We start from the raw sequence: 19,263 nt of genomic DNA, 5'->3' as shown, positions 1-19,263 counted from the left end.
GCTCAACTTCCAAAAAGAACTTAAATTTAGGTTATAATTTACTCAATTTCACCACTTTGTTGTGTCTCCAGGGACATGAGTCACATAATAAGGCAATTATAACATATTCTCTGACAAAATAATGAAAGGCGCGCCCCTGAAACGTGCTTTCACCACTTTGTTGCGTCCCCTCAAACATGATAGGTACTTATATGAATAGTGCCCCGGGGGACATGACTCACATAATAGGGCAATGATAACATATTCTCTGACAAAATAATGGAATGTGTGCCCCCTGAAACGCGCTTTCACCACTTTGATGTGTCCCCTCAAACATGATATGTACTGACATGAATAGTTTCCCCGAGGGACATAAGTGACAAAATAGAGCAATGATAACATATTCTCTGACAAAATAATGGAAGGCGCGCCCCCTGAAACACACTTTCATCACTTTGTTGCGTCCCCTCAAACATGATAGGTACTGACATGAATAGTGCCCCCGGGAGACATGAGTGACATAATAGTGCAATGATAATATATTCTCTGACAAAATAATGGAAGGCGCGCCCCCTGAAACACGCTTTCATCACTTTGTTGCGTCATCTCAAACATGATATGTACTGACAGGAATAGTGCCACGAGGGACATGACTCACATAATAGGGCAATTATAACATATTCTCTGACAAAATAATGGAAGGCGCCCCCCCTAAAATGCACTTTCATCACTTTGATGTGTTCATTCAAACATGATAGGTACTGACATAAATAATTCCCCCGGGGGACATGAGTGACATAATAGGGCAATGATAACATATTCTCTGAAAAAATAATGGAAGACGCACCCTCTGAAACGCGTTTTCACGTGAATAGTACCCCAGTTATAGACATTATTATATGCAATGTATTATAAACTTTCAAAACACACTTCAACTCCCAAGCTTTCAAAATCTCAAACTCTAAATTTCTCAAAAATCTCAATCCTCTATTCTCTAAAAATGAGTCGTCTTTCTGCTATTGTTTTTATATGATGGAGAAATTAAGGAAGCTGAAGAGGGGTTGTTTTTGAATAAGATCATTATATCCCCTTAACCTTGAAGAGAAACATCACTCTTGAGGAGTTAATCACAAAAATTTCGTTAAAGATTCGTGTAGCAGGCCGAAGAAGACTATCTTCACTTTAGTATAGATTTCCTACTGAATTTTTCCACTCACATACACATCATTTCAGCTTTCCAATGATGATGATGTTTCTATGATGGTTGATGCTCATATGGGAAGTTCACAATCTCTTATTGAAATGTATGCCACTTTTATTGAGGTTCGTGCTTCTCATGGTCTCTCATATTCCTCTCACTTTGGCATTACATATCAAGCTGATCAAGTCGATAGCCCGACGCAACTGATCTGTAATGATTTCACATCATTAATGGTAAATCCAATGCCAGATGTCATGCCATCAAATTCAATAGGAAGACATTCATTAGCAACTGCTTATGATCTCAACCCATGTGGCTTCACCAATAATCCATATGGCAACATTTCTTCTACTTCAAGGGGTAGACATTCATCTGCCACTGTTTTCGACTTACACATGGAAATGCCATCGAGACGGCAATCTGTTCACAACCTATATGATACAATAACCTCAAGTTCAAGGGGAGGACACACAAGTGAAAACTTCTTTGACCTCAACATTGGATTATCTGAGGAACCCTCATATCCAGCAGAAAAACCTCTTTGGGAGCCAAGTGCAGATGGTGCTGAAACGAAATTATTCGTTGAACCTGACTCACTACAGTTTAACGTACAGTCTGATGATGATAAGGATGACGTTCCCATAAATACAACATCAGGCGAACTTCCTACACATATGTATGGGGTTGATTATGATGCAAATATACGAGCCTGAATTTATGAATCTCCATAATGTTGGAAACTATGGACTTCAGTCATCAATCAATGACGGTGATTTACATATTAGAATGGAGTTCGCATCGAAAGAGAAAGTAATGATGGCAATAAAGAGTTACAATATTCGTAACTCAATTCACTCCCGAGTTGATCGATCTACCACGGAGAAATATGTCTGCTACTGTGTCCAACGTGAAACGGATGTAAGTGGATAGTCCGTGTATCAAAGAAGAAGAGGAAGAACAACTTATGGGAACTAACCAAATACAACGGTTATCATATGTGTTGTGCAAGAGGTATAAATCAGGATCATCCCAACTTGGACTCCAACAATATTTGCCAATAAATCATTCCCATTGTGAAGCAAAGCTCTCATATAGTTGTTGCAGTGTTGATTTCTACTATACAGTCACAATATGGATACACTGTCTCCTATAAAAAAGTTTGGTTGGCAAAACAGAATGGCATTGTCAAACTTTATGGCGAATGAGATTCCTCTTACAACGAGTTGTCATGTTGGTTTCATGTTATGCAAAGACTTAATCCCGGGATAATTATTGAGTTCGAAACTTAACATCATTACGTGAATGATCGAGTGGTTCGCGATCGCTGCCAATTCTATCGTGTCATTTGGACTTACCCTTAGTGTATTAATGCAGTGAAGTACTGTAAACCAGTTGTCCAAATTGATGGTACTTTCTTTTATGAGAAATATAAGTAAGTTTTATTATTGGTTGTGGTCCAAGATGTTAACCGCAATATTCTTCCTGTTGCGTTTGCCCTCGTTCAAGGAGAAGACACTGAGTCTTGGGATTTTTTCCTTAAAAATTTACGTTTACATGTTGTCACAAGGGAACGCGTATGCATTATTTCATATCGAAGAGCCGGGATAAAAGCATCAATTGACTCTTTGGATTCAATGTGGAAACCTCCACATATTCAACATCGTTATTGTGTCCGTCATATTGCTACGAACTATTATGGAAAATACAAGAAGAATGATGAACGTCAGTTAGTCGTGCGCATGGGTTTGTTACTTTTTTCCAATTTTTCAATCATTTTTGTATTACTTATTTGTACTTCATATTAACTATTACATATTCCTAATGGCTTAGGTTACGAACTCTTACCTCAAAGGTTTGAGTCTATGCTACAAGAATTGTTTGGCAAAAATAAGAAGGGGTGCGAGTACATTATGGACATCAACAAAGAAATGTGGACAAATGCGTATGACGGGGGGTATCGCTATGGTCATATGACAACCAACTTGGCTGAAGCAATCAATTCAACCTTAAAGGGAAGCGTCATTTACCAGTCACAGCGTTGGTCAAAACGACTTATTTTCATTTGGGTCAACTGTTTGCAAAGCTCGGTGGACAAGCTCTTACTTGGATGCAGAACGACCATATTTACCACTCAAGACTAGCAGCTGATTTACAGAAAAAAGTGGTTGCATCAAATGGGATGTTGGTTACAAATTTTTCTCGCACCCGTGAATTATTTCGTGTAATTGAAATGCCACGTCCTCTTCAAGGGATTGAAGCTAACTCTTTCAGAGTTAATCTACAAGAGAGGTGGTGTGATTGTGGTTTCTTTTAAGCACTCAAATATCCATGCTCTCATGTCATTGCAGCTTGCTCACATTCGCATTTGGACTACAAAAATTATGTTGATCTCGTATATCAACTTTCACAAGTATTCAAGGTATATGAATTTGAGTTTCCGCCCATAGGTAACGAAAGAGACCCATATGGGATTCAAACTTGGCTTACAATTGTACCAGATCCGTTGCTATTGAGGGACTCAGGTCGTCCAAAATCCACTAGAATACATTGTGATATGAATATTCGGGAGATGTCAACAGAACAAAAAAGATGTAGGCATTGCAGAAACATCGGGCATAATAGAAAAAAATGTTCAGCTCTGTTATCATCACATAACCATTAACCCTTATGTAATTGGATTTTCTATTTCAATGATTTTTTTTGTTTCTAATATTTAAATGTAATTACAGTTTCTATAATTTCTCAATGCATGTACACCTAAATAAATTATATTTTTTTAAAATTAGTATTTAAAAATTATTTTATAATATTTGGTTAATATTATATAAATTATTTTTTATTGGTAATTTTTTAAAATGATTAATTATAATTATTGAATATAATTAATATTATTTATTATAAAAAATTTATTATTAATTTTAAAATATTATAATAATTTCACCTTCTAATTAGAGAAAAAAAAATTAAATTAAACAAATTAAAAGTAAGAAAAAAAAATTTATGTATATAATGACAAATATCATGTTCTGATTGAAGGATTAAATTTATTAAATTAAATTAAAATTAATACTAAATTGATAAAATATGTAAGTATTGAATATTAAATGTGTAATTATACTAATTTTATTAACTAATGCATCAATATTTTTCGTTAAATATTGACAACAAATGACTTGATTGATAACATTTAAATAATTAAGTAATTTAATTGATAAAATTAAAAGATCGATAATCAAAATAGAAAAAAAATAATAGATAAATAACCATACGTGTAATATTATAATTTCATACATTTTTCCTAGAACTACAATACGATCAGAGCTGGTTTTCATTTATTGTTCCATTGTCCGAGAGTCGGACATCGTATAGTTCCATCCGATTAATGCCGCGTAGAACGGGGTGAATGCCAAAGTCCCTGAAACGTATAACACTTTAACCTAAATTCACTCCACCTTTAATACATATTTAAAAATATATTTGATAATTCTTAAATCATAACCGAAACACTTTACATAATAAATTACTAATTTATAATAACAATAAACATTAAATCTTTATTAAAAAAACCAGTGTAGCATCCGACTCACCTGAAACACCGTGAAAGCGCGTCCCCATGGATGCGCCTTACCCGCATGGCATCCCAATTAGCTAAAAACCAGGTAAAGCGCGTCCCCAGGGATGCACCTTTGTGCCACCTCAGCCGAAAGAGTGTTACTTCGGGAAATATTGGTCAAACGGTGTTAGTTCATACATATTAGGCTCAAACGAAGTTAGTTCAGGCAAATTAGACTCAAACGGTGTTAGTTATGTCAAATCGCCCTCAGCTTATACCGCAACATCATTCATGGAGTTTCATATCCTTTTCCCTTCTAGATTGGTTAAGCTCTAATCTTTCTCCCGTTTTAGGTTTCTCTGACAAAGACTTCCATTTGAGACATTTGTTCGGGATTATTATTTGGCGTTTCTGGAAGCAAATGAATAATTTTGTTTTCAAGGGCCAAATTTGGTTGTCCACGACTATAATTCACTCGGCCTGGTCGTGGGAAAAACGATTCACACGTCTCAAGCCAATGCCCATCAACAAGCTTCGCTCGTGTTCACGAACCAAGGTGGTGCCCGCCCAAGGCCGATTTTCTCAAACTCAACACAGATGTGACGGTCAACCATGCTACCTCAGAGGCCACAGGTGAAGGTTTCTTTCGGGATAACAGATGAGAGTGGGTTGTTGGCTACTGTCGATCCATAGGTCGTTACTCACCTCTCCATGTCGAACTTTGGACACTGTTCGATGGACTTGGTCTTGTATGGAGTCGTGGTTTCAACCGAATTGAAGTCGACATGGACAACAAGGTTGTTGTTGATATCCTTAACAACCCAAGTCTCTCCCACGAATCCGCCATTGTCCGTTGAGTCCGAGATCTCCTTGAACGCGACTGGTCTGTTAAGTTAATCATGTGAACCGCGACCGGAACCAATTGGCTGATGCTATCGCTCGCTATGGTCGGTCGAGTCCTACAGAGTCTTTCGTTCTGCCTCAGGCACCGCTCGGAATTCAAAGCATTCTCCTTGACGTGATGGCCAAGGAGCACATGATCCCATCAACTACTTGAGCAGTCTTTCCTTATTAATTTGTAACCAAAAAATAATTGATTTGAACTGAAAAAAATAAATTATTTGATATTTGACACGGTATAAAAATTGATTCGACCTAATATTAATCTGACATAATATCCATTGTATTTTGTCATAGATCGAATTAAATTTAAATCAGATATGATTTAACATGAATTAAAATAGTTTAGACTCAAAATAACTCGATATCGAAACAACTATAGATGAAAATTATAAATCAACCATGAAAGAAAAAGCAAGAAAAAAAACCCTAATAGGACAAACATCAAAAACTAAAAAAATGAGTAGTAAATCGATTGTTTTAGAAAACAATCTATATGAAAATTTATCGTTCTGATATTGATTTTAACCGAAAATAATTGATCTAATATTTGATATAACTTGAAAATTGACCCGACGTGATGTTAACATGACCTAATGTTTAAAATATCTCATTTAAAATTACTATAATTTCAATGATGGACCAGTACGAGATAATCACTTCTTCAAAATCTTTAAATTCTTATTTTATTTAAATATTTTTAACTAATATAATATATTTCATTTTTTAAAATTTTATAAATTTACCTTTTCAATATAATTTGTTCGTTACTCTCTAATTCCATTTAAATGCAATTTTATTCGTGTAAAAAATGGATCAGTAATTAACTATAGCTTATGAAATAACTACGAAATTAAATGATAAATTTTAATTTAATGTAAATAAATATAATAATAAAAGTATTAAATAAAGCATCATCGGCTCACCTAATTTTCATTTCGGCCCACTACCGACCGCTCTCACTTTTTTGTCGTAACGGATTATTAGTGGGCAACAACAGCCAGCAATCTACATTCACTATCATCACCCGATTTCACGTGCTTGGATAACACATGATTAAAAAATAATAATAAATTACATACATACTCACTAAATTTTATTTTCTCTTATTTCATTTATCATATTTTAAATTTTTTTAATTTATTCACTGAATTTTAGACATTAAATTTTTTAATCACTCTATCGTTAATCTTGTAACAGCGTTATGTCATGACAATTAACATCAAAACGACGTAGTTTTGGATCTTATAGAAAATCAAATTTATACCAAAACGACGTAGTTTTAATCTAAATAAAATATATTTTCTTCTTCATTTTCTCTTTCTTTCTTCTTCCTCCCATCCTCTTTTCATATCTCTTCAGCTTCAATGAACCTAGAATTCGACCACTACGCGAACCACCATTTCGACCTTCATAACGACAGTTTGCTTTACCATTTGCATAATACGGAATTATAACTTTTGCCTTCGTTTCTTAACCAAAATACCACCCATTGATTCTAATAAAACCATGAAACCCTCCATGCGATGGCGAATCTGACACTCCCCCTCTTTCAAAACATCACCGTCTCTCCCTCTCCTCTATGGATTGATTGCTTTTTTCTTTTTTTCGCAGGTGTGCAACCAATAGGTGTTGCTATTTTTTGAGTGGGTTTGCAAAATTGTTGGATTCTTGATTTAGTTTCTTATTTATGAGGAGAATCCATTGCGGCTTGCTATTTTTGGGGTTAATAATTTATTTAGGGTTAGTATCTATTGGGGTTTGGAATGTTTTTGGTTAAAGAAACATTAAATACGCATTTAAAATAGTGAGATATGTTCGGTAATTTTTTTTAGAATCATTGATCTCTGGAGACGATGGTCGGCAATGGTTAGGACGACGATCGGTATGGTGGCCGGAAAATGAGAGGAAGAAGAAAGAAGGAAAAACAAAAAATGAAAAGAAAAAATTAAAATTAATTTTTATTTATACCAAAACTATGTTGTTTTGGTATAAATTTAATTTTTTATAAGATCAAAAACTATGTCGCTTTGATGTTAACTGTCATGTCATAACCTCGTTAGAAAATTAACGACTGAGAAACAAAAAAATCAATGTCTAAAGTTTAGTGAATAAATTGAAAAAAATAAAGTACAATGAGTAAAATAGGAGAGTGAGTAAAATTCAGTGAGTAAGCATGTAATTTATCCTGAAAATTTAAAAATTTGTATTGATTTAAAATTAGGCTTAAATACAAAATAAGTGTCCAAACTCTATTGCTTTTTAAAAAATAGGTGCTTAAAGTATTTTTTTAAACTCATCCTAGTGCTTAAAACAAATTCTAGCTGGTGTTTCAGGCGCTTATTGAAACTTATGGCAGTCGCTGCTCCTGCTTTATCTACAAGATCTTCTAAGACAAAAGATTTATGGAGAGAGCTACGGGTAAAAGGAGATCAAGTCTCATGGCACAAATTGATATGGTTTCCTCTATACATTCTCAAACACATCATGATTACATGGATGATGCTTCTAGATAGACTCCCAACTAAAGAGAGGCTCCTTAGAATGGGAATTGTTACTGATGGATCATGTATAATATGCAAGGAGGCTACGGAGACTAGGGATCACCTGTTCAGTGACTATACTCTGCAATTTCCATATGGAATAATATTCTTAATCTCTCTGGTTTAGGCACTCCTCATTTACCATGGGCGAGCATGTTAGACTGGGCCTACAGTACTTGGAAAGGTAAGTCCCTTCTAACTAGTATCTTGAAACTTGCTTGGTGTGCTTTTATTTATTCCATGTGGGAGGAAAGAAATAGAAGATTATATTGATGAAGCACAAAAAGTGTGAAAGAAATTGTGAACTCTATTAAGGAGATTGTAGGTATTCAATTAAGAAGCAAGAATATAAATAGATTAGACAGTATGAACATTTACCTTTATAATCGTTGGGGAGTTTAACCATCGATTTTGTTGTAAGTAGGTTGTAATTTATCCCATTTATGAGATATTTTTTGTAGCAGAACTCTGCATCTTAGGTAATAAAAATTAAATTTATCCAAAAAAAAGTTACAAACATTACCATTTTAAGTGTCCGAGCCGTCAGCGGTTTTAATTTTTCCATTAAACGACAAGTGTCATAATCTGATAATTTTCAAAATTTTATTTAAAATTTTAAAAAATAAAAATTATATATTTTAAAAAATAAATTTTTTAAATAATGTCAAAACTTTGAAATCATTTATTTCAACCTTTAAACTCATGTCAGTCGTCGTCTTTTGCCGTTGATAAATTCTACCTGACCTAATGACCCCGGCGATTAAAATTCCTATAAAATCGTGATTGATCGATCAATCTTTTATACACCGCAAACCTAAGAATAAAAATTGCGATTTCATACAATTTTGATGTTCAATCGATGGTAATTACGATAACATTAAGAGGTTGACGATAACTATATCGACATCAATGATCATGATTGATAAGGGCGACCACTGCGAGTTAAAATTAAGAAATTTAGGAATTTTGATTATTTAAAGAAATTAATGTTTTTTTATACATACAAATTGCAGTCCCTAAAATCCTCTAACACAGCTCAGCGCTGGTCTACGGACTTCACCCTCCGATCCTAATCCAACGGATGCGCTTAATTCATGCCGGCCGGTTCCACTTTTGTTCAGCTTCGCCGCGTTTCAAAATAACCCGAACACGTGGCACCACCGTAATTTCAATCCACTTCAAGGCGTTACACCTCGCAAAATGAAAACCCGCGTGCTACGTTTCCCATTCACGAGATTCATTAACCTCTCTATAAATACACCACTCCAATTTCATATCCGAAACCCCCAAAATCAACGCAATGCAGCAAAATTCACGTTCCTTGATTTTCTTCCTTTCCCTCGTCTTCTTCCCTCTCATATTCTCCGACGCCAGAAAGGCGAACTTCACCGGAGGATGGTCGCCGATCCAGAACATCACGGATCCGCACGTGTCTGAGATCGCGGAGTTCGCCGTCGGCCAGTATAACAATGAATCAAAGGCGAGTTTGAAGTTGGAGAAGGTGCTCAAAGGAGAGACTCAGGTCGTTTCCGGGACGAACTACCGCCTGGTTCTGAAGGCCAAGGATGGAGCGGCGGAGAAGACGTACGAGGCCGTCGTGTGGGAGAAACCATGGCAGAATTACAAGAATCTTACCTCCTTTGATCTTGTCAAGGGTTAGAGTTGACGTATAATATATATGATATGTGTTTATGTATGTCATTATGTTGGTTTATGTCCAACCCCGACGTTTACTTAACTAAGTGGGGAATAAAATTTTAAGTAATCTATGTTTATGTGTTTTGCGATGTTTCTGGTTCCCAGATTTCAGATTAAGCATTTGATTTTGCTGTTTTTCTTTTCATTTTCTAATTTGGGGTGACAATTAGGATGTTAAACGGTTATAATTTTGTGAATTCTGTACAGTACCCGCTCTAATTGAAGTGGAGATGGGTATAATTTTAGTGGGGAGCAGATGGATGTGGATTTAGAAAGTGGTACCCATTACGGGTAGTGGGCGAGTGATAGATTTGAAACCTTACCCGCCTCGCATCTATCCGCCCACTAAATACCTATTAAATTTTGGACCATTATGAAGACCAATTTATAAATCTTAATATTGTATAAGATATAACTTATTATCATTAGTTTATTTTATTATGTTTCTTAATGGACGTGTTTGTTTTATGTTTATTGTTTATATATAATTTAAGGTTACTCTCAGGCGGGTCTAACTGGGTACGTCTCTAGTTGGGTAGTAAGTGTGGGGATGTATTTGAGAATGTACCCGCGTGGGCGGGTATAAATTTGAAAAATTTTACCTATCATGAGTGGTGGACGGATGGTGAATTTGAAAATATTAGGTGGGTATAAGAATATAGGAGGAGATATCCGCATCCGACCCGCCGTTTGTCATCCCTAGTGACAATTGGGCGAGTTTTTCCATCCGACACCGTACAAATAAAGTGAAATTCTGAAATTTGACTATAATCTAATATAATTTAACTATAATCTAATATAATTTAACCCAATTTTAAAATAATTTTATAATAGAATAGAAAGATAGTTAAATAAGATATTGATTTATTCAATTTAATTAAAATCAATTGAATTTTAATTTAATAACATAATTTTAATTTGTTTGAAATTCTCTAAAATTGTTTGTGTTAAAATTTTCAATTTCATGCAATAAGTTTCAATCATTTTTTTAATTTCCAATTCATCCCTTCTTAGTTATTTCATTAGTTCGATTGACTCAACATAGAGATACCTTAGGATGAGAAAGAACGGATAACATATTATTCACGGTGAGAACGACCTACCAAGCAATAACTGATAACTCTTCTGATCAAAACCAGGAGATATGAGGGATTCTCAATAAGCACCAAAGTTTACCGAGGATAAAAGTATTCCCATGGATAGTTTGCAATGGTATACTTCTCACCAACACCGAACGAGCTAGAAGACATGACCAACGACAGTAGCTGCTTAACATGTGGCAACTCGTGGAAGACATAGACTGAATATTTCGTGGATGTCCATTAACCATTATCATTTGGGGACGGTTGATCAAAACTAACAATCTGGAGGAGTTTTTGAGTAACGAAGTGCAACTGTGGATCAAAGATAATCTGAGCAACAAGTACAAAGTTGAAAGTGAAGAGAATGATTGGCCTACTCTCTTTAGCGTGCTGCTTTGGACCTTGTGGGAGAGGAGGAACACAAGAATATTCGACCCAGAATTTATAGAACACGAGGCCATCCTGGAAAGAGCTAAAAAATAGCAAATGAAATCAACAATTGCAAAAACCCTATGAAGTGCAAAGAAAATTAGAATCTACAGAATAATGAGGAAAAATGACAATCAGCTGAGGTACTCTGGGTTAAAGTGAACACGGACAGAGCAAGGAATAAAGGCACGGGCGAATCAACGTGTGGGGGAGTTATATCATATGGGAAAATGGCTAAGAGGCTTTGCCAAAAAGATAGGATGTTGCTCAACTCTTGAAGCTGAATTGTGGGGAGTCTATGAAGGGCTCCAGTTAGCATGAAACATAAGCACGAGGATGGTTCAAGTAGAAGTTGACAGCACAAAAGCTAGAAAGTTGATATATGATAAAAACCCGTACAAGGAAGAAGGTAATCATACAACACATTGATGAATACATTGATAGAGATTGGACTATGGAGATCAAAAACGTAAAGAGGTACAACAATTCTGTAGTAGACGAGCTTGAAAAGTATGCTCAGTCACTTCCTCAAAGAATGCATAAACTTTTAGAACCACCTGAAGTTGTGAGATTAATCGTGTGTAAGAAAGAAGTAACCTAGGCACTGTTTGCCTTTCCCTTGTAAACAAAAAGAGTATTCCATTTATTTAGGATCCATGTTTCCCGAATCTTTTTCTTTATTTTTACCATTTTTTCACTAATTTTGCCTTCAGTTTGCAGGAGAGTATAACTGAGCTGGATAAAATAGTAAGGAAACGACCGAACAGTTCAGTAATCCATGTTAAAGGGAAATCCGACGCCGCGGGATAAATAGAAAGCAATTGAAACAATCAAATCGCAGGAAATTTATGAAAATAAGCCAAATCGACCTATACTCACACCAATTGTTAAAAGATATTTCAAAACAACTGGAAGACAAAGATTAGTGAAATTTTGTGGAATTTTTTTTGGTGTGAAACGATAGGAATTTGTGTGAGTAAGCCGAGAGGTGCGACGAGCAGTGCCTCCGTCGCACAGAGGCTCAGGCAACCGGCAGCACAACGTGATCGTGGTACCACTTCTACTTCTACATCGAACCACTCCGACAATTCACCGTCTATCAGGATGAAGGGACTTTTCAAATCCAAGCCGCGAACTCCAGCCGATATCGTGCGGCAAACGCGTGGTCTCCTCGGCTACGCATCCCGCTCCACCGATGGCCGTGATTCCAAGCGGGAAGAGAAGGTTCGTCACTGAAATATACCTTAACCTTTGATCTGGATTCGTCGGCATGTGATTTAGTTGCAATTGGAATTAAAATATGTTTGAATTTTGTTGTGCCTGAGGAGTTGTTTGATTTAAACGAAATCCGCGCGTTTTGATCTTTGTTCTTTTTATGCAGATGGCAGAATTATTTAAAAATTTAAGGGAGTTGAAATCCATTCTCTATGGAAATAGTGAATCTGAGCCAGTCTCTGAAGCTTGTGCACAACTGACTGAAGAGTTCTTCAGTGAGAACACGCTGCGGCTCTTGATCACTTGTCTTCCTAAGTTGAACTTGGAGGTAAATGGCTTGACTTACTAGAGAATGTTTAGATGTGGAATTTTCCTTTGCAAAAGTTGTTGTTGCAGCACCTATAAGTGTATCCTGTTGTTGCTTGTATAATAATTTGACAAGTGGGTTCCTTTGCAGGCGAGGAAAGATGCCACTCAAGTTGTTGCCAATTTGCAAAGGCAACAAGTGCATTCGCAGTTGATTGCTTCTGATTACTTGGAGGCGAACTTAGATCTTTTGGATATTTTTTTAGCAGGGTAAGTGGTAAAAGGTTTATCACTTTCTTATGAATAGGTTGGTCTTCAATTTGAATTTATTTGTTTCTTGGATTTTTGTATCTGTGTTATCTAGTTTGGAGTTTGGATGACTTAATGCTAGATCTAAGATGATAAGTTACTGTTAGTTTTCAGTTTTTTGTTTTATTCTTTCTAGAGATTGTGGAAGCACTTCTTTTACTGGTTTCTTCTTATTGATCGACTCACACGTGTGCTAAGCATTTGCCTTGTTTACAATGGAGCTATAATCCTAATTTATGGATGATATCTGGTTTATGCAACTCTTTGGTTAGATTGTCAAATTGTGGTTTATGTCGTATCCATAATTTCATCACCAGGTTCTGATTCTTAAATGTTGTTTATTCAGTTATGAGAACACAGACATGGCTTTACATTATGGTGCAATGTTGAGAGAATGCATAAGGCATCAAATTGTTGCAAGGTGAGCATATTCAACCTAGTTAATTTATTCCTTTATAACTTGGTTTCTCTTCCTTTAAGTGAATTTAAATGAATATCCGATTCTTTTTCTAATTCTTCTTTCTAATCAGCTATTTTCCCATCACTGTTGCACTCAAGACAATCTTCTCCAATATTTACCTTTAAGATATTTTCTTTTATAATAGAAAGAGAACCTTATCTCCTAAAATTTGCAATAAAAAGTTTCAAATTAATTGAAGATTTTCAGATATGTTAACATGTTTTGTTTGGTACAGGTATGTTTTGGAGTCAGAGCACATGAAGAAGTTTTTTGACTATATACAACTTCCAAATTTTGACATTGCTGCTGATTCTGCTGCAACTTTTAAGGTCATGTATTGCTAGTCTAACTCCAATGATTTTGTTTTTTTCCCATTTTCTGCCTGGCTCTTACTATTGCACTTTTGACCCTGCATTTGTTATTGAAATCTAATTTAAGAAACACCTGTTGTTTTGTTTGTTGTAATTTTTTAAGTAGAGCTTGTTTGCCTTTCTATTTTATTTTTGATGAAACGAAGATGCTTTTTGATTTCAATACATCAATCAAGGTTTTTGTTTGATGTTGAGTCATCCTCTATGAACTTCCTCATCATCCTTCCTTTTTTTCTTTAAGGGTTTTGTATTGTGCATCTGACTTTTGATGCCATGCCATATCATGTTTTCTTATAGGAGCTCTTGACAATGCATAAATCCACTGTAGCTGAATTTCTTTCCAAGAACTATGACTGGGTAAGTATTGCTCCTCAATTACTTTCATCTATTAAACTGTGGTCTTTTGATGTTAAATATGAGCAGGGTACTTAGAAAATCTCATCTGTTCATAATACATTTTTCGCTCTCCATTATTTCCAGCTTCAAAAGTGCTTCCATTAGAATCACTTTATTTGCTCTTTCATATTTGACTAGATATTTTCTTCACATGGTTATACATTTTAATGATGCTAGAATTAACTACGTTAAGATTCTGTTGAGTTATTCTTCACAGTGCTTTTTCTTCTCCATGCTGGTGGTGGTGGTGTTGAAAATTTTTACTGGTTAGAGACTTAGAGCTCAATGAAATTAAATGCTTTTCTTATTTTAGTTTTTTGCAGAATATAACTCAAAGTTGCTGGAATCTAGCAACTACATTACGAGACGACAAGCTATCAAGGTACGACCCTTACAAAGAAAAGGCAACTATTTTAGCATTTCTTTTTCAATCAAAACAAAAGCTTGCTTGAATTCACGTCAGTATTTGTTATGGGTTCATTTTCTAATTTTAAACTGAAAATAGGATGTTTGAGGAGTGGAAAGATTCTCTTACCTGCCTGGGGTCTGAAACATCTATAGTTAGTCAATTGATGGGTGTCAAAATCTGTTGCTTACTATTTGACAACTCAATGCAATTGAATTTCTGAAATAACCATCCAGCTCAGTTGGTAGAGCACAAGATTCTTAACCTTGAGGTCGTGGGATCGAGTCTTATGGATGGCATTTCATAATTTGGAGGTCTTCTACGGAAATTGCTCCTAACCTAATGTTGGGAGCAGCCTACTATCTTACCTCCCCTTACCCCCATTACCCCCATTGCATATGGGAACAAGGGACAGTCATTTTAATGCAATTGAATTTCTGCTTTTAAACTGTCAGAATCTTAGTAGTATGGAGATCATGTTATTTTTGTGTCGGTAGCAATTGCAGTTTCACTTTACGTTGCTAGGGAGACCTTTTCTATTATTTTTAATGTTTTCTCTTCTTAATGTTATAGTTGCTGGGAGATATTCTGTTGGACCGCTCAAATTCAGCTGTCATGACGAAATATGTGAGCTCAAGGGATAACTTAAGGATTCTTATGAATCTTCTAAGGGTACTTCATTTCCTCCAATTTCTTGCTTTCATGTTTTGTCTATCCGACATCGTGTTTATCATGGTTTAATGTTATTTTATGCTGGTAATAAACTCCATCTTAAATGTAGATATGAATATGATAATCTCTGTAGATGCAATTACTTGAGATTTTCTATACTCAAACGTTAAAGACCAACTATTACGTTTCTAAATTTGGTGTTATCATATGGAGCAAACTTCAAGCACTAACTGATAGATCCCTTTAATTGCAGGAATCAAGCTGTCATAACGTTTTCCGTGTGGATCCGTTAGACTTTAAAAAAATTTAGTTTTGGGAAAAAATGATGAAATTCGATTTTGAAAATAATTTGATTTTGGAGTCGCCACCAACCTTTAAGTTAGGTAGATTGGAAACCTTAAACGACAAAAATGGTCTGCGTTTTACCAAATATTCATTTTTAAAAGTTCGGGAGTCGGTTACGTATGGGGAAGGGTGAACACCTCCACAACGCCCAAATTTTAGTACCTAAATGATTATATGTTGTTTAAATATTGGGAATTACAAACTTCGAAAATATATTTAAATCATGATCATTTTATTTATTCTAATTTATTTAAATAAATGTCAATTTCAAAAACGACTTAAATAAGAAATACGGTTGATCAAAAGATTAAATAGCTCAGAATATATTTTATAGAATAAAAATATCATAATTATTTTCATAAGAGAAAATGTGTCATTTTGTACGAACAATCCTTGAAAATGCGCGTCCTTTATAGTTAGGATACTTTTTCATAGATTCCCCTCACAAAAGACCTTATTTCATAATTTTTTAAAAATAAAATATAAGTTAAGATATTTAAAAGTAAATACAGAAAAATTTAAAAAAATTGGAAAATGACTGAAATAAAATATTAAAAAAAATAAAGTACTTAAAAATTTACGAATGATGAAAAATAAATAAAGGAAATAAATCGCATTATATTTAAATGTTAGAGTGTTAATAAGTTAGTGACAAAAATAAAATAAAAAAGAAAGTAAAATGCCCAAAATCAGAAATAAATAAAAAAAGAAAATATAGCATATTTAGTGATCAAACTAAAAATAACAAAACTAAAGTGCCAAAAATTAAATAAATAAAATAAAGAGATACGGGGACTAAAATGTGAGACACGGCAATGTATTAAGGATTTAACGTAATTTTACACAAGTACTTTAGTTACCAGTTTATAAAAACGCTTAAAAGTACAGGAGCCTAAGCGTGATTTTACGCACAAATTTGAAAACATGGCATACATTTAAAGGGTCTCTACGTGATTTGTCCATATTTTCTCCTATATATATATTACTTTTATCTAATGATTGGTAAAAACCTAACCATCTTTTTTCTTCCTCTCTTCTTCCTCTCTACCTCTCTCGCAGACTCCCTCTTCAACCTTTTTCTTATTCTTTTTTTTTATTTTTTAGAAAGCCATGAAATTTATGTAAACAAGCAGAATCAAACCATAAACTACATTAGATTTTCTAATTACATCTCAAGAATTTAACAAGATAAACCAAAAATAAGAAAGAAAAAAAAACGAAAATACCTCTTTAATTTCCTTTGAAGATTTCAGTTCTATTTACTGTGTTTTATCGCTAAAAAAATCCGTCCCTTTTACATAAAATTCGATTGGGTTTTATACCCATTACAAAATCATATAATAATAATTTCCTGATGGTGGAGTGATGGGTGAAGCATGGGCAGCAACATGAGTGAGGTATGGGCTGGCATTTGGTGGTGTGCAGTCACATGTGCTGGTGCTGGTAAGTGGAGCATGTGCTGCTGCTGGAGCATGTGCTGGTGCTGGTGGACAGAAAATGGTGTTCACAGCTACCCCTCTTTGCTCGTTGATGTGAAACAGGAATGAAGCAAAGATTTGAAGCACCATTTTTTGCCTGAACCACTTAAATTCTCTAGCCCTCCGTTCTTTTCTTTTTTGAAATTCTTGTTTTTCTTCGGACAAGTTCTTCTCTCTCTTTGACCAGCCCTATTTTCTTCGAATAATCGTTGTTTGTTGATGAAGTTCTTTTGGAGGTAATTTGTTGCTGAAGACGACAATGCTCATCCGCGATGAAGAGTTCTGATCGTTTTTAGGTAAATTTGGAGGTAACATGATTCCTTCGTGATGAGGAAGTCTGGCTATCTAAGGGTCAATTTGGGGGACAATACGGTTCCTTCGTGATGAGGAAGTCTGATTGTCTGAGGATGACACTGCTCCTTCGTGTTGAGGAGATCATGTCAATTTGATGTTGAAGACGACACTGCTCATCCGTGTTGAAGAGATCGGGTCGTTTTCGATAAATTATGACATTGTTCCTTCGTGTTGAGGAAATCAGGTCAATTTGGGGATAATACGGTTCCTTCGTGATGAGGAAGTCTGATTGTCTGAGGATGACACTGTTCCTTCGTGTTGAGGAGATCAGTTCAATTTGATATTGAAGACGACACTGCTCATCCGTGTTGAAGAGATCAGGTCATTTTCGATAAATTGTGACATTGTTCCTTCGCGTTGAGGAAATCGGATCAATTTGGGGATAATACGGTTCCTTCGTGATGAGGAAGTCTGATTATCTGAGGATGACACTGCTCCTTCGTGTTGAGGAGATCGGATCAATTTGATGTTGAAGACGTCACTGCTCATCCGTGTTGAAGAGATCGGGTCATTTTCGATAAATTATGACACTTTTCCTTCGCGTTGAGGAAATCGGGTCAATCTGGAGATGATTTCATTCAAAAAATATCATGTGACATGCATGTCATATGCGGTGTGTCCTAAAGATGATCTAATGTGAATGTAATGCATGAATGTTCAATTATTTGATGCATCAAATTTCGAAGTGTGGAATTTTATCGGCTTTTAGTGGTCTACACTTGATTAAAACCGTCAGGGTTTTTCTACTGCCATTGTCTGGGATTCCAAATGCGACTGCATTACTAACCCCCTTAATTGACGAAAGGTCAAATTGAATGGGTAAGGTTACATCTGGTACAAGCTCTGATTTATGATCTCTTTTGATTTTTCTTGGAATAGTGGAACCCAAATGCGATGCTCTCTTTTACTTGCGTAAACTGCTGATTAAAGTTATCCTGCTTACGTAGGCTTCCCGTTGGACACATGTTTTGAAATTCCCGTTCCCTCGCACTTTACTCTGAGTAATGCATAATAATCCTTCTTTTTTATACAATACCATTATTAATCAAAATTTTATATGTATGATGCTTACACAAAGAAAACAACAAAAATCATCCAATTGATTAAAGAGTGGCAAAAAAAAGGTACAATTTTTGGACGATTTTTTTTAACGAAAGAAAGGCAAACATTTCAAAAGGAACAGAGATTAGGTACACCCGATATCAAGTGCGCGAGTCTTTCTATCATTTTGTCTCAAGTCTCTCCTGAGAGTTGACATGTGTTTAGAGGATTCAGATCGTACTAAAAGATGTCTGAGTATGAGAACGTCTCCCCTAACTGTCAATATTATGAGCCTAACCCTAAATATTCGAGCCATCTCTTATAGATTTTTAACTCGAATCCCTCATTTGGCTTTAAGACATACATCTTGGGTTTTTGTCTTGATTCCATGTTCCCTTTTCTTTGTTTCAGGTGTAGTATCTCTTGACTGAATCAGAATTTACGGGATTAGACAACTCATCTCCATCCATTTCAGTCAAAATCAAAGCTCCTCCCGAAAATGTCTTATTTACGATATAGGGGCCT

The 19,263-nt window shown here is 35.2% G+C and overlaps 2 protein-coding genes across 2 annotated transcripts; both read left to right on the top strand.

Moving 5' to 3' along the window:
* The first annotated feature begins 9,439 nt into the window (after nucleotides 1-9,439).
* On the top strand, nucleotides 9,440-9,963 carry LOC120203944 (cysteine proteinase inhibitor 5-like). Its single transcript, XM_039204076.1, has one exon. The coding sequence runs from the start codon at nucleotides 9,477-9,479 to the stop codon at nucleotides 9,834-9,836; it is 360 nt and encodes a 119-aa protein (XP_039060007.1). The 5' UTR covers nucleotides 9,440-9,476; the 3' UTR covers nucleotides 9,837-9,963.
* A 2,281-nt stretch (nucleotides 9,964-12,244) lies between these two features.
* Nucleotides 12,245-17,401, top strand: LOC120204012 (putative MO25-like protein At5g47540). Its single transcript, XM_039204122.1, has 10 exons — nucleotides 12,245-12,609; nucleotides 12,767-12,928; nucleotides 13,058-13,176; nucleotides 13,562-13,636; nucleotides 13,911-14,004; nucleotides 14,344-14,403; nucleotides 14,756-14,824; nucleotides 15,422-15,520; nucleotides 15,774-15,791; nucleotides 17,291-17,401. The coding sequence occupies exons 1-10, from the start codon at nucleotides 12,490-12,492 to the stop codon at nucleotides 17,399-17,401; spliced, it is 927 nt and encodes a 308-aa protein (XP_039060053.1). The 5' UTR covers nucleotides 12,245-12,489.
* The last annotated feature ends 1,862 nt before the right edge of the window (nucleotides 17,402-19,263 follow it).

Source organism: Hibiscus syriacus, unplaced genomic scaffold (assembly GCF_006381635.1).
Source record: "Hibiscus syriacus cultivar Baekdansim isolate YM2019G1 unplaced genomic scaffold, ASM638163v2 tig00010533_pilon, whole genome shotgun sequence".
Classification (NCBI taxonomy): Eukaryota; Viridiplantae; Streptophyta; class Magnoliopsida; order Malvales; family Malvaceae; genus Hibiscus; species Hibiscus syriacus.
The sequence above is the reverse complement of the archived record's forward strand: the minus strand, read 5'-3'. Positions and strand labels throughout refer to the sequence as shown.

Bases quoted from the DNA above. Each gene is read 5' to 3' on its own strand.
- LOC120203944 (XM_039204076.1), top strand. From the start codon at position 9,477: ATGCAGCAAAATTCACGTTCCTTGATTTTCTTCCTTTCCCTCGTCTTC.
- LOC120204012 (XM_039204122.1), top strand. From the start codon at position 12,490: ATGAAGGGACTTTTCAAATCCAAGCCGCGAACTCCAGCCGATATCGTG. The intron at 12,929-13,057 runs GTAAATGGCTTG...GTTCCTTTGCAG, and splicing joins TTCCTAAGTTGAACTTGGAG to GCGAGGAAAGATGCCACTCA. The intron at 13,177-13,561 runs GTAAGTGGTAAA...TTGTTTATTCAG, and splicing joins TTGGATATTTTTTTAGCAGG to TTATGAGAACACAGACATGG.